This window comes from Polyodon spathula, chromosome 16 (genome assembly GCF_017654505.1).
Source record: "Polyodon spathula isolate WHYD16114869_AA chromosome 16, ASM1765450v1, whole genome shotgun sequence".
NCBI classification, from domain to species: Eukaryota; Metazoa; Chordata; class Actinopteri; order Acipenseriformes; family Polyodontidae; genus Polyodon; species Polyodon spathula.
The window spans coordinates 29,779,569-29,793,603 of record NC_054549.1 but is presented as its reverse complement, the minus strand read 5'-3'; the positions used below and the strand labels follow the sequence as shown (position 1 = coordinate 29,793,603).

Here is a 14,035-nt window from a genome sequence, read left to right as displayed (position 1 = left end):
AAATAACAATTCAGTATATCCTGAATTCTGCATGAAGTATCATCTCAAGGGTCTAACAAATATAAAATAAAAAAATAAAAAACATCCCTACCTTTTCAAACTCTAGTGGGTTCATACTGGACACGCCAAAGTTCTGTGGAGACGCCAGTTTGACCTCCAGCTCTTCTAGCTTGCTGTTGTCTGAAAATAAAAATAAAAAAATCACATAAACAGTGAAATTCAATCGAGATACATTATCAACACATTTAATACTAGGCTTACCTGGAATCATTTTAACAATTAAGTTGTTGCTCCACTCACCCACTCCCTCCTTGTCATCCTGCATCTCCTTGTCAGTGGTGTGGATCCGAATGCCGGACCGAGGGGTGAAGTCTGGCACGCTGACTGCTTGGAGTGTCCTGGCGATTTCTCCTCGGTCTCGGGTTCCCTCGATACCGTAGGTCTGGGCATACAGGTTAGCCGATGCTACAATGTAGTCCATATGGGTGGTCTGTAAAACATGGCACATGTTAAACAAGCAAACTACTAGAAACCATTTAGCAGGCTTATCACCACTGTAGTTGATAAGTAAACCAAGGAGTGTTTATAATATTAAAAGCAGGCATCTTTTCGGCAAAATCTAGGCTCTACCTGTTCAAATTCAAAACAGGGAGCTCAGTACTGGGGGCTGGAGAGGAATAACACTGCTGGAGGTAACTAGCTTTTGTCTACCTGGCTTCGTTTTTGAATGTAACATCACGGGCCACAAAATCAATCATTCAACACAAGCGTTGTTATGTAAGCACTAAACATATGTAATTAACATACAAGTCCCCACAGACACAGTAATACGTTGTCGGTACCATAAAAAAGTAGCTCACTATGCTTTCGTGTACATTATGCAGAATGTTTTCTAAACATCTTTCATACTTTCAAGCAATGGTTTTGTAATCCAAATCAAACCAAGCAGTTGGGTCTATGGTCCTGCTTTACTGTTCCTGTTTAAATCATTCACTTTGATGCTGACACTGTAATGTGATGTTGTGCCTGTTGCCTGGGTCTACGGTTTGTATAACATTCTTTATCTGTCTTTCTGGACAATAGACAGGAATACTGCAGGGGAATAAACAGTAGTCTTTCATAAATAATACATAAAACAAGCTAAAACCATGCAGTAGCTGCTCATGTTACAAAGCTATATGCTTATTCTTCATCATTGCTGTCACAGAACTGATAGAACACAAGAAAGTGGGCTAAGGTTTTCCAAGATATATTCATCCTTCAATCGCTCAGTTAATAATCTGAAAAGTGGAATTAGTTCTAAGAAAGTGTGTTAGGGCCCTCAAGGACTTGAGCTAAGTTTTATCAAAATACAATTCTCAAGATATAATAAAAGTAATGGTCAGTTTTGAAGCAAGTGCAAAGGTGTTTTTTTTTTTTTTTTTCCCAGAAGGACAAAAAAGATCAATATTTTGAGGAGGAAAAATGGTTGTTTCTTGCTGAATGTGTAACATTAAAAATGTTTTGAATCGCTTCAATATGTCCCCACAAATGACCTATGTGAAAGTGTATACTGTACAGAAGGGTGCCTTCCCTAGTATATTCCCATCGCTGGGATAATAGAAATAAACATTGGAGCTAACCTACTGGATCATTGATCAACACATTTAATTCAAAGAACTCTATAATGAATTATGAGCAGTGGCATTCCAATGGATTCATACCATACTGCAGCTTAATCTTATAGACAGGTACCAACTTGATGCAGGGTAGGTCTGCAGGAACTATTATTTGGAAGGGAATTCCTAGAACTAGCTGCTCTTTACTCGGAAGCTGGTATTTATTTAGCCATTTTGGTCTATTAAAAGTGTGTTTCATGGATTCCTTCCTGGCATGTCTGCCACTGGGAAAGATGAACCTGAAATCTGTACCAAAGGCAACATGAAACCCATACTGTTATTTGATCAGTTTTATTACATTGTGTGTATCCATTCTTAATACAATTGCTTGGTATAAAATGCTGCGTCTTTTACGCAATTTCTGTTGATGTTACTGTATGCCTGAATCCATATTGCTATTTAACATAACATGTGCTTCAAATCACAAACATATAAAATGCCACAGACAAATAAAGACCTAACCTTTACTAATTGCTAAATTCGATGAAGTGTATTCTGTTGTATTACAGGGGTGGGATGGCACTCACGTTATTGGGGTCAAAGATCAGGGGGTGAGGACATCTTTTGGATCCTGACCAGAAGGGCAGACCTGAGCTCGTCACCTGAAGAGAGAAAGAAACACAGGGCTATTGCTGTTCAGCTAACTGGGACACTCTGCAATGATTTCTATTAGCAAGAAAGAAAGGGTCGGAATGGTTTCTACATTCTACATGCACTTTACAATCCAGGATGATTGTGTACATTCAGCTATTTGGAATCCAATCAAATAATGGTTTTATAAGTGTGGGATGAACAGGCAACACAGGGTATACTGTGCATGGACAAAAATATGTGTTCATACCATTCATGATTATAAAAATACCCAAACAGTGATCTTTTATGAAAACCCTTTGCACATGATGCAGCATGAGGGCTCACATGATGCTCTGAAGTCATTTAAGGGAGTCACTAACAATGCTTTCAAGTGATCTTCTGCATGCTCAAAATTGTGATGAAACCACGTGCTCCGGCATATTAATCACTGACTTCAACATTACTAAAATAGGCCATGTCTTTTTGCATTACTGGCTCAATGTTTAGGTTATCCTGCACTTCCTAGTTTGGGTTGAAGCATACATAGTTTTCAAAATAACAGAAAGAGGCCCCAGTGATAGCTGCTGGTCTGCTAGCTGCAATAAAATCAATTTTGTCATTAGGACCACCTTAGTGCTGACATTGTTTTACAGTGCTGGCACCTGGGTGGATGCTGGCTGGCCTTTTCAGCCGTTGTACTTTTTTTCCCCTGTTTACAGCACTTCTTGATTAATCTATTCATTATACTGCATGCTTTCATCCATTATTCAAAAAAATAAAAAAATGGCTCCTTACATTGAGGGGGTACAAACTAATATGTACAATGTAACATACAAACCTAGTCTAAAAATGTTATCTGGCAAAAGGAATTATCTTTAAATCGAGTTAAGAGAAGATACATTACAACAACCAGGTTTAGAAAAATGTGTTTAAACTGGTACTGGAAGGGCTGTTTTAAACTGAAATAATTCTGAACATTTATTCAGTACAACTCACAATTGTTTTGTCACTGTTCATAGTATATTTCAAACCTCTTTTCATAGCCGTACAGTAATGAATGACCTCTGATTCACTGTTATCTGAAATGCTGAGAAATGCAATTATAATAAAAGAAACACATAGGTTTACCAATATGCACTTTAAATCACAAGAGAGTCCCTATTCATTGTAGCACATGGCCACCTTAAATCTGTTTCTAATGAATGTGGAAAATATATGAACTGATCTGCATTTATTTTCCCCAATCTACTCCCTTCCTGGATTTTGAATTTGTTAAAGTCAGCTTGTATTACTGCATTATACCATAATCCCAGTGCTGTGAATTTAGCTCCGGGGAAAGTAAAAAAAAAAACACAGACACATTCCCTTTAATATAAGTCTTAAAATAGTTCCCTGGAATTAGTTTGTGTTCCATGCTGGAGGGGTGACACAATGATAATTTAAATAATACATACAGTACTGCTCTTGGCAAAAAGATCCTCTAAACAATAAATAATTAACAGCTTCTACATACAGCACGACACAACAGTGTATTAAAATACTAAAAACAAAGCAGGTCCTTCTGCCTTTATTTACCATCCACGTTTTATAATTTTTTTCAAGAAAGGGGGAACATTTTCACGACTAGCAAATATAAACTGCAACAGTGTACTACCATTGTATCTACAAAAGCAGTTTGTCACAATTAGCATTTGTAACAGTTAACATTTGTTACTGCCTCTTGACTACTGAGTTAATGTGTTTAAACAAATTTACCAGAGTTTGGTAATCGACAGCGATTCACTACTTTAGCAGGAGTCAAAAAATAAGGTGGTATTGGTAGATTTCATGTTTGTGCATGTCTGCTTTACCTAGCTGTGGCACACATTTATAAAAGAAAATAAAAATGTATAATGTTAAAACAAAAAAACAAACAAAAAAAAACAATAAAAACGTATGTTAAGACTTTAAATGAATTAAAAATAGCATTTAGAAAAAAAAAGATATAAAATGAGTACATGAACTTACACAGCAGTGTTGTTATAGTGAATACAGAAAGGTTTTGATGCACATAAGTATTGGGTTTCATTTTATTTTGAACTTTATTTTGAGAACTGCTTTTATGTCGCTTTAGATTAGAGAGATAGGAGTGTGTAAAACAGAATATTTTGGATAAAATCACTTTGATGTTAATTATACAGGCAATGCAATTTTGCACAGAAACACTGCCACTCGGTGGCCTTGTGGTGTAATTGCGGCAACAATTTGGATTTTTCTGTGCAGCACAACCAGACAGACGGACAGTTACCTCTAGGTACTGTACCTTGTCAGACGGGAAGCAGTGCAGCAGCTGCTGAATGTTGTTTCTGTAGCAGCTCTCCCAGTGGCACCGGGCCCAGCTCACACAGCCTGCCCAGTCTCGCGGCCGCCGTGCTCCCAGGCTGTCGTACACTCCCTGCAGGATATCCAGGGCCTCTGCCCCTCCCTGCTTCAGCATCCGTTTCACAAATTGGGGGTCCCTGGTGGCAGGATCACACACAGATCACTAACATGGCACAGGGGGCACCCCGTCATATAGTCATTCAGGATAAACTTGGGAGTGTTAACTCTGGACTGTGCTGCCAATCGAGTCCAGGTTTATTAGGTATATAACTAAATTACTGACTACTTAGACAGAGATCTAGTTTAATAATGTTAATAGCAGCCAACTTTTTACATACAAGATTTCGCAAAAGGTTGGAGTTTTGTGTAGTGTTCAATTTTTTTTTGTGTGTGTTTGTGGGTTTTCCTACTCTAGTTACCTGTGGCATTCCGCATGTTTCACAGCCTGCAGTATGTTTTGTTTGTAAATATTTTTTAATAGAGCACCAGGATAAAAAACAAATAACAATGCAGCAGTAAGTACTGCTCTTTTAAAAACACATGTAATAATTCTTAGGGGGTTCACATTTAACATGCAAGGCAGGGTGGAGCAGACATGGCAGTAGAATAATAAATATGTCGAGTTGGGTGAGGCTCATCCTTATACAGTAACCAATTATATGTAGTAGTTTTATTATATGACTTTCGCAATTCAGACAGCACCTACCGAGTTTTCCTTGATGGTTCATTTATAGTAGTCCTGAGAAAAACACTGTATTACCATAGAGTGAAGATATGTGGCCCACACTTTTTCACCCACAAAACTGAGTACATTGAAATTATCTGGCTGTGCACTGTGGGAACTGTACGTATGTCACAAAATTCTATAGAGATCTATTACTGTATATAAGCTATTTTGTGGGAAAAGTTATGGGTTTCAGGCCTCCGAAGCTTTTGTTCTCTTCCTACCATATGGAAACTGGAAAATTGTTTTTTAATCAATCACAGAGGTCTTAGACCACTAGACCCTAAGGAAGCTCTTAGAAATCTGGCCACACTCCTTTCTTCTATCTTCTGAGTTCACATGCTTTCTGGGATCTCGAGCCAGCTTGCAAGTTCCTAAACCAGCTCTCTATAAACAGACAGGCTTTTCTTTAAACAGTGGTGGGGAAAGTAAAACCAAATTAGTTGCAGATGTTTACACTCTGGGGCCTAAACAGGAAGCAGACCAGCTTTGCCTGTAGTCTGGATAGTAACATATTACTGATGTTAAACCGCTCTGCTCCTGCTGGGGCTAAAGATAGACCCCTTCATCTGAAGCAAATTTAATCAGACTTTACTTTTTCATTTAGTCTCCTTACTTCTTCATTGATATTCTGTCTTGAATTCAGTGCTGTTGAAACATGACAAGCGTTGGAGACTGAAACTATCTGCCATAGTCTCAGTGCAGGAACAACATAGGGATACGTTCACTGCCAGTGAAAGCTGATGTCTACCTGTCTGTCTGCATGCATGTCTATCAACAGGGCAGACTGACCGCACTGGATTTTTGTTTTAGTTATCTAAGGTACAGTACATGTGGACTGTTTCAGAAAACCAAAGGTGGCAACTCCACAAGAGTTAACAGACAGTAACTCCCTAAGCAAATACAGCTTTGACTTTTTAATATATATATTTTTTTTTACTCGGGGAAGCTTGCCTATTAAATATATCTGGAAGCATCTGGAGTTTAATGTGTTCTAATCCCTGTTCACTCCATGGCGGCCTCATTTGCCCGGTGCGTTTTTTTGCCTTTTAAGGGGGTCGTGTTAAATCTTCGCAAGATTTATTGAGTCTATGAAAACAATTATGGTCCATGCATCAAATTCTATGCCCTTAATGAGATTGGATGGGGGAGTATTCTACCTTCATATAACTATATACAGATATTATCTACCAGTCCAGCAGGGCTGGATGTTTCGAGTGCTCCTTGGCTCAGTGGAGTTGTAATGGGATATGGGATTGTGAAATAAAACCCTTGGCTCGATACTAACCTAGGTTCAATCTATTAAAATATATGTCCCCTGCTACAATATCTTTACTTGTTTTCATTATACAGTAAGTGTTTCTGCTAAAAATGTGCAACTCTTTCTTCTAGAAGTGCATTATTGTTGAGTTTGATTGTGCAGAGTAGAGGTTTTTTTTACAGCAAATCTGGGGCTATGTGGCATAATTAAAGGGTTAGCTAAAAACAGAACCCATGAAAGAGAACATACGTCAAGCTATAATGTGATTAAACGCAATTAAAATGCAATTAAAACTGGGCAATCATTTCAAAAGCTTCACTGTCTGTCGAAGTGGAAAATAAACTTCGAACAGACTCAGTTTTCAAAGGCATTGTTATTTCTTCTAGGATTACATAATTACACATTCTGTTCGAGAGAAATAAGTTACAGGTTGCAGGCAACGGTTGTGCACTGTATTTATGTGTTGTAAGTACATGTTTACTGAAAAAAAAACTTGCCTATGAAATATAAATATTAGGCTAAAAATAATAACTGTGTTTGAAAAAAACCCCAACATCATACCAACTAAATAAAGTGATAACCGAGGTTTTATAATCAGTCTTGACCATGTGCACCATTATCACTAGTCCTCTTTCTATTATGATGAATATCTTTTATTACTTCAGTTAGGAATAAGCAGATTTTAGACAAATATAAAGGTTTAACTGGTTATTCCTAGAATGTCCTGTGTGCAAGGGGACATGAGCAAACCCTACCATGGGAGTGAGGCTGATCTGCAGAACAGGAAGGGAATCTGGTGTCATATAACTTTAAACACCCAACAGCAGTACATAGAAAAAATACTTATAATGTCTTTGCAAATGTATTTTTTTTATTGCTGATTAAGGATGTGCGAAATGAACCTGAATAAGTTCATGGGATATTCTCTCAGATTTGTTTTGTTTGGTCCAATGAATATTTGAACCTTTGAAATATATAGTATTGCAATTAAAAAAAAAAAAAAAAAAAAGATCTATATCTAAAGCCAGACAGAATACTGACAGAGCTCAAACCGCAGTCCGTAAACTGTTGAGCATTTTTATAGTTAAGCACCAAAACACATGCCTAAGCTGTTTTTTCTAAGATCTGTACTGCACAGGAGGAACAAGATGACTACTTTATTAAATCTGCCCCCCCCCCCCCCCCCCCCCCGGGTCTGTTTTACAACGTGTCCAAAGGGGGTTCACTGGATGTTGGCGGCCGGTTGTTCGTTTAGCCCTGGTCTGCTCTCCATTATAATGACATTTAAATTATTGATGTTCCTGTAATGAGACAGGCCTAATGACTTCCCACAGGTTTATTGCATACGGAGAACTGGATTTCCTGTGTAACCTGTAGGCTTGACATTAACAGTATGGTTCTGATCAAGTCTTAGGCATCTGTTTTTAAGGATACATTAATTTCTTTTGTTACATGCATGTACTTTATTAATCAAGCAATTTAGCTATCCCGTAGTTTTAAGGGTGACTGGCTGAAGCTGCATGTCTTTCTGTCTGTCTCAGGGCAGATACAGCACAGGCATGGATAAGGGCCTGTGTAAGTGAGGGGCTGACCTTACTCACTGGACCGCAGCCTCAGCTCTGCTCCGCGGCTGTTTTGTCCTATATTTTGGTGATTGAGGTATTTGCATGTTACACTTGGGTAGGGTCAGAGGAATTTACACAAGGCAGCTGCTAACGGAAAAAATGATTTGTTGTGTAAAATGGTTGAAAATTTAAAACTTAGGTGTCTAATGTGTCGGCATGAGCCCAATTACTCCAAACAATCTACTCAGATATTTTTGAATGAATATAGATTTACAACATACCCCTCCAATGTAGTTTCTTTTGGGTTTGTTCAATTGATCTAAACAGATTGTCAAAGTGCATATAAGGTGCTATCCCTAATTACTGAAGGGAAAATATTCAGTCTCTTGTAAGGCTAAACTAGCACCTTTCATGAACACCCAAACCCACTATTAAAAAAAGAAGAACAAAAGGGGGATTCAGAAGACTTACTGCAGGTACTGGTTCACATGTTCAGCCGTCTGTTTGAAAAGCCCTTCAAACTCATCTCGGGCCCACTAAGGAAACACAAGAAAAACAGCGATTTTAAAATACCTTCGTCTCTCTTTTTAAACTTCTCTATTACAGACCTCCTTTGGCAGCAGAATAAAATCGGAAAACAACCCATTTAAAGTTGTCAAAACAACTGAAGAGCTAGTGTACTAAAAAGAAATCAGCTACCCCAATGCAGAGTTCACTTATCAACTGAACTTAAACAAACCATTTGCAGGAAGACTTGCCAGCAGTAATTCACTGTATATAGTACTAGCTATTGGGTTTTATTGTGTCTACAACTCCAGTGCAGCAATCTTCATTGAAGCTGCCAGTCCACTCTTAATTTAAAAAAAAAAAAAAAATGCTACATCTGGTTTACTGCTTGTAACACTTCTTAAACTTCATTGTACAATATTCTGGGCCCCAGATATATCACGCTGAGGAAAAAATATGAATAAATATATCAATAAAATAAAATAAAATACAGTAGTACAATGAGGGAAATTCAAAAAGCCATTTAAGGTGCCATTAGAAATGTGTGAAAGGAGAAAAACACTTATTAAAGGTACAATACTTAATCAGCTAATGAATTACATTTAAGATCGCTTACATATTCATATTGTTATGTTATTTTCTATTATTATGTTTGTACTATTAATGGCTGATTTCACAGACCCTTATTGGCATTAACCTTGACTACCTTACCCAAGGTAACATCCATAGGTTAGTATTTAAAGAACTCCTACATTTTTTTTTAAAAAGCAGACATGCATGATAACCTGGTTCGCTGATGCAGAGGGAAGAGTGCCCCCTACTGCTTTTTTTATACACTGTAACATCTGATTTCCCTCACTTTTCTTTAGGATATTATCATGCAATTCTGAATTATTTCAACGTGTTACAAAATCATTACTAACAGCTATTAAACATATATATATATATATATATATATATATATATATATATATATATATATATATATATATATATATATATATATATATATATACTGATAAATTCCAAGGAGTGAAAAGCACTGGCTCTAAAAACAATTTTTCTGATAATTTTTTTTATAGAAAACTGAAAAAAGCAGAAAATTGTTTAATAGTTGTGCTGTGGTAGTAAATCACTTTTTTTTTTCACTGTTTTGTAAGAGAAGCCCTTCTTTCTGCTGCTACTCTCAGGCAGACACAGAGCAGCCCTGAGCACATTCAGTCAATAGCCTCCACTTGTACAGCAGCTGGGTCCCATTTCCTGCCTGATCCTGACAGACCAAATACCAGCCCTGCGATCAGACAGGCATGGGAAACTGCAGCCGTTCGGGCCCTAGACGCTACAGGACAAAACGCAGAGAGACATCACTGCAGTGTTGCAGTGTTTGTTGTAACAGTGCTGGAGAGCTCAGAATGGAGTGTTTAGACTAGTGCTCATTATTAACATGCAGGATAACAGTGCTAGAGAGCTGAGAATGGTGAGCTTGGGCTGGGCTTCGTTATCAATGTGCAGGATAACAGTGCTGAAGAGCTCAGAATGGAGTGTTTTAATGCCACTATGTTTACCTTGTGAGTTGACTGTCTCTTACCTGCAGGGTGTGCAGGATGGAGTGTGGGAAGTTCTTGAGTGTGCACATGGGGAAGGTGTTCTGTGTTCCTCCCTGTTCCTGTCCGTAAGACTCAGTCAAGAAGGGCACGATGACCTGTGTGTGCCCCTTGGTGCCCTGAGTGCCCGACTCCAGCAGGGGCTTCTGGTAGCGAACACAGCACCTGTCAACGTACATCCCTAAAGAGGAATACAGAAACATGTCAACAGTCAACCAACACAACATAGGGTTTAGCAACAGTATGCCCCACATGGAATTTTGCAACTAAACTATTATTGGGCCTCGCAGTGGAGGAATATTAAGTAACCATTTAGAACTGCACAATCTGTGGATAATCCATGACGATTAACATATCCAGACAGGCCAATTATACCATTTATACCATTAAAAGAAATGAAGACTGAAAAGTAGGCAGTGGAGGTGAAAACAGCCAGGCCAGAATTTAGTGTAGGAATTTGACCAGGGAATATTAAGAAATAGTGCCATGGTATCACTGCTGTCTACAAAACTGACAGAGCCTCAGTTTAATGTCTGTGAAGGAATGCATTATAGTCCCCAAATTCAGTGCTGAACATTGGTTCTGAGTGTTGATTATTTAACCAGCAAGTTTGGAGTTTCTTCTTCTAGCTAATTCACATTACCCAGCAGTAGAAATGAGCTACCAGACTACTGTAAGCTTGAGATTTGAGTTAAATCAGTTGACCCAGTCAATTCTGATCTCCACTCACTGGCTTCCACGCTGTCCAGTGCGGTGACCACACCATCCAGCCCAGAGAAGAACTCGTGTCCGTAGATGTGCTCCGTCTCTGGGCCGACCCTGTTCTGATGAGCCGATATGTGGAGTGAGGGGTTCATTTTTCTGATGGCCAGGGCGGCGGTCTCCGATTTCAACTTCTGTATCAAGATGGGCAGTGCAGGAAGACAGAGAAATCAGAGCTTACAACACATGAAGATACTAGAAACATGGTAGACATGTGGCATTAATAATGAGCCTTTTGTCTCACTGGGTTAGCCCCGGGGCGATCTCCAGGACTGGGATCTCGGGGGAGGCTGGCGACTGCAGCTTGTCATGCGAGAGCCCATTGACATGAAAAGGAAAAGTTGATCCTTCTCCCCCTTATTATCAGCAACCTTTGACCCTACCATTTCACAACCCTTACCGACAACTTAAAAATGAACCTACAAGTATAACCTGCCTATTCCACAAAGCAGCTCAGAGGGTAACTGATGGCTCTGCTGCTGTAAGCAGATGTTACTACTGCCAGCCAATGAGAGCGATGACATAGATACTCCTGCTCCACCCACAGAGATACACATTGATAAACGTGGCTGCTCTGGGAGTGCGATACATTTTTGATTCCATTAGCATGTGATAACCTATGCAATAATAAAAAGCTCATTTAATAAATCATTTTGAGACAGCACCAGACACTCAACTGACCTGGATACAAAACTGATATTTTAAACTAAACAAACTAAACAACCCTAAAGGAGAGGGATTCAAATCCCATCAATCTTTTCAGCACCCGTCCTGTTTTATCTAAGTAATTGAATAATTTAATTTTTTTACCATCCATGACTACACTATGGAAGCATGTGGATTTAAAGCAACTATACACATTTAGTGATGCTATTTCTAAAGTTTGCTTTGGTTTAAGAAGTACTCTCCAAGGATTGACACTATCAGCTTGGGGAATGCAACTGGGTTTTTTCTTATACCTCCTAATCACACCACTGTTGTCTTACAAAGTAGCAGGTCTTATTTTATCATGTACTCTTAAGTGTTCCTGGGAGTTCTACAGAGAAACATAAGTTTCCTTACGTCTTTCTATGCAACCTAGTTTTTTGTTAGGTTCTGTAAAGAACAATACTGAAAAACAGAAGGCTCTATACAGTGGGTTCAATAATAGAGCAAAGGGTTTTAATAGAAGCTCTTTGAGGTCAGAATAACCACTGTAAAAGTATTTCTGACCAAATATATTCATAAGAAACCACATTTTCTATCCCTCATTCTTTTGTACTGACACTGCTTGTGGAGGCACAGTAGAGCATGGTTTTCACATGCAGATGGTCAGTGTCTGGAGGGCAGTGGAGGCGGATGTATCTGAAATTCAACTGTATATTCCCTAATTTGATGATGGCTGGTAATGGATACCTGGGGTACGTTTTTTTTGTCCTTTTTGTCTCATTTTGGGTTGTCACTTTTTCAAGGAGGTAAACCTGGACAGATAGTGAGCAGTTGAGGTCCAATGTCTATTTGAGTGGTCTTGGCTCTGAAGCCTAATATATTCTGTTCTTTAGAATTACTGAAAATCTTAAAATGACTGTTTGAAGTTATGGATGAACTACCTTCAGCCTCACAGCCCCATGTGACACAATTACAAAACATTTTCACAATGCCAATCTTTACGAGTATTATTAAAGATCTAAGTTATGGATGAACTGTAGCACTGCAAGAAGAAATGAATATGTCTAGTCTATCTTAGTTTACTGTAGTATTAATGCAGTCTACTGAGTGTTACAGCCAACTACCTATGAATCCTCTGAGCACAACAAACACTGACAATGTCCACTTTCACTTTATGGTAATACTGGCAATCCTATATAAACATATAAATATGAAGCATTTAAAAACAATCCATCCCATTTTCATACCGTAACATCTCCTTGACGAAACAAGAACTGACGGTTCAGATTAGACTTCTCAATGGAGTCCATGTCTGTCACAGTGATGTTCCCACCCTCTCCGGCTGCCAGGCCAATCATTGCAAAGTTCTTCAGAAGCTCGCAGCCAAGGGCACCAGCCCCCACCTAAAATACAACCAAAGGTTTCCTATTTTTCTGCACGAAAGAGCTTAGGAAGTATATTAAATATTTTGAAACCAACTTGAAAAGGCACAACACTGAAAAGGAGCTCCCTAGTATTGAAAATATCCCCCAAAACCCTCTGTGCCGGGCTCTGGTTTACTTGCCACAGTTTCAGTACAGATAATGGCACAACATGGTTTAAATGGAGTTCTGACTGGAAAGAGACTCTCTTTGTCTGGCAAAGGAAGAGGCGGGGGGGGGGCTCAAACAGGCACGGACCAACATGGATTAATGGGTTGCTCTGCAGTGCTCAATACTTTATGAAGGGAAAACACAAAAAAGTGCAAACAAACAAAAGCACCTCCTGCCTTTGTCTTTACTATCCAGACATGCTACAAGGTTGTTCAGGGGAGGCTTTTAGATGTGACACAAGGATATGATGTTTAGCTGAACAGTTCTCTAGGTTAAGCCCAGTTTATGCTGGGGGATCTGTTGGGTATTATTGCACAGTATAGTTGATTGATGACTGCGGGCACATGAATAATAAACATAAAAAAAAAGGCAAGAATTTTGAAGAAGATATTGCAGGATTGGTGCAGCACAGATGACGGTGGCGACAAAACCGAGTTTGTCTCGAAACTCAGTAATGTGTTTGGTAAGGCTTAAAGAACATCTTCTAAGACTTTTAATGTCTCCAAACTGAACCAGAGTGCATAAACAGTAAAAAAAAAAAAAAAAAAAAAAAAAACCCTCAGAAAGCATGGCTTGGCAAGCTGTACAACAGATAACCCCTTTGGCTTTGTCTAACCTGTTCACATATCTGCACACTACTGAAAAAAGAATATACTAATGGGGTGGGGCACTTCAAAAGCTCATGTCAACCAAATCACTTGACCTTGGTCTCATGCTAGAGAACAGATTTAGACACACTGATCATCAGGGCCTTTCCTGGATATAGTAGTCATATCCACA

At 38.8% G+C, this 14,035-nt stretch overlaps 1 protein-coding gene across 1 annotated transcript in view; it reads right to left on the bottom strand.

The window, feature by feature from the left end:
• Positions 1-14,035, bottom strand: part of LOC121328988 (ubiquitin-like modifier-activating enzyme 1) — a 77,765-nt gene that overhangs the window by 54,970 nt on the left and 8,760 nt on the right. Inside the window, exons 13-20 of the mRNA XM_041274149.1 lie at positions 12,911-13,066; positions 10,984-11,149; positions 10,238-10,434; positions 8,614-8,678; positions 4,534-4,729; positions 2,186-2,260; positions 301-490; positions 92-180 (exon numbers count right to left, since the gene is read on the bottom strand). Of these exons, the coding sequence (XP_041130083.1) occupies positions 92-180; positions 301-490; positions 2,186-2,260; positions 4,534-4,729; positions 8,614-8,678; positions 10,238-10,434; positions 10,984-11,149; positions 12,911-13,066 (1,134 nt within the window). The remainder of the gene's footprint in view (positions 1-91; positions 181-300; positions 491-2,185; positions 2,261-4,533; positions 4,730-8,613; positions 8,679-10,237; positions 10,435-10,983; positions 11,150-12,910; positions 13,067-14,035) is intronic.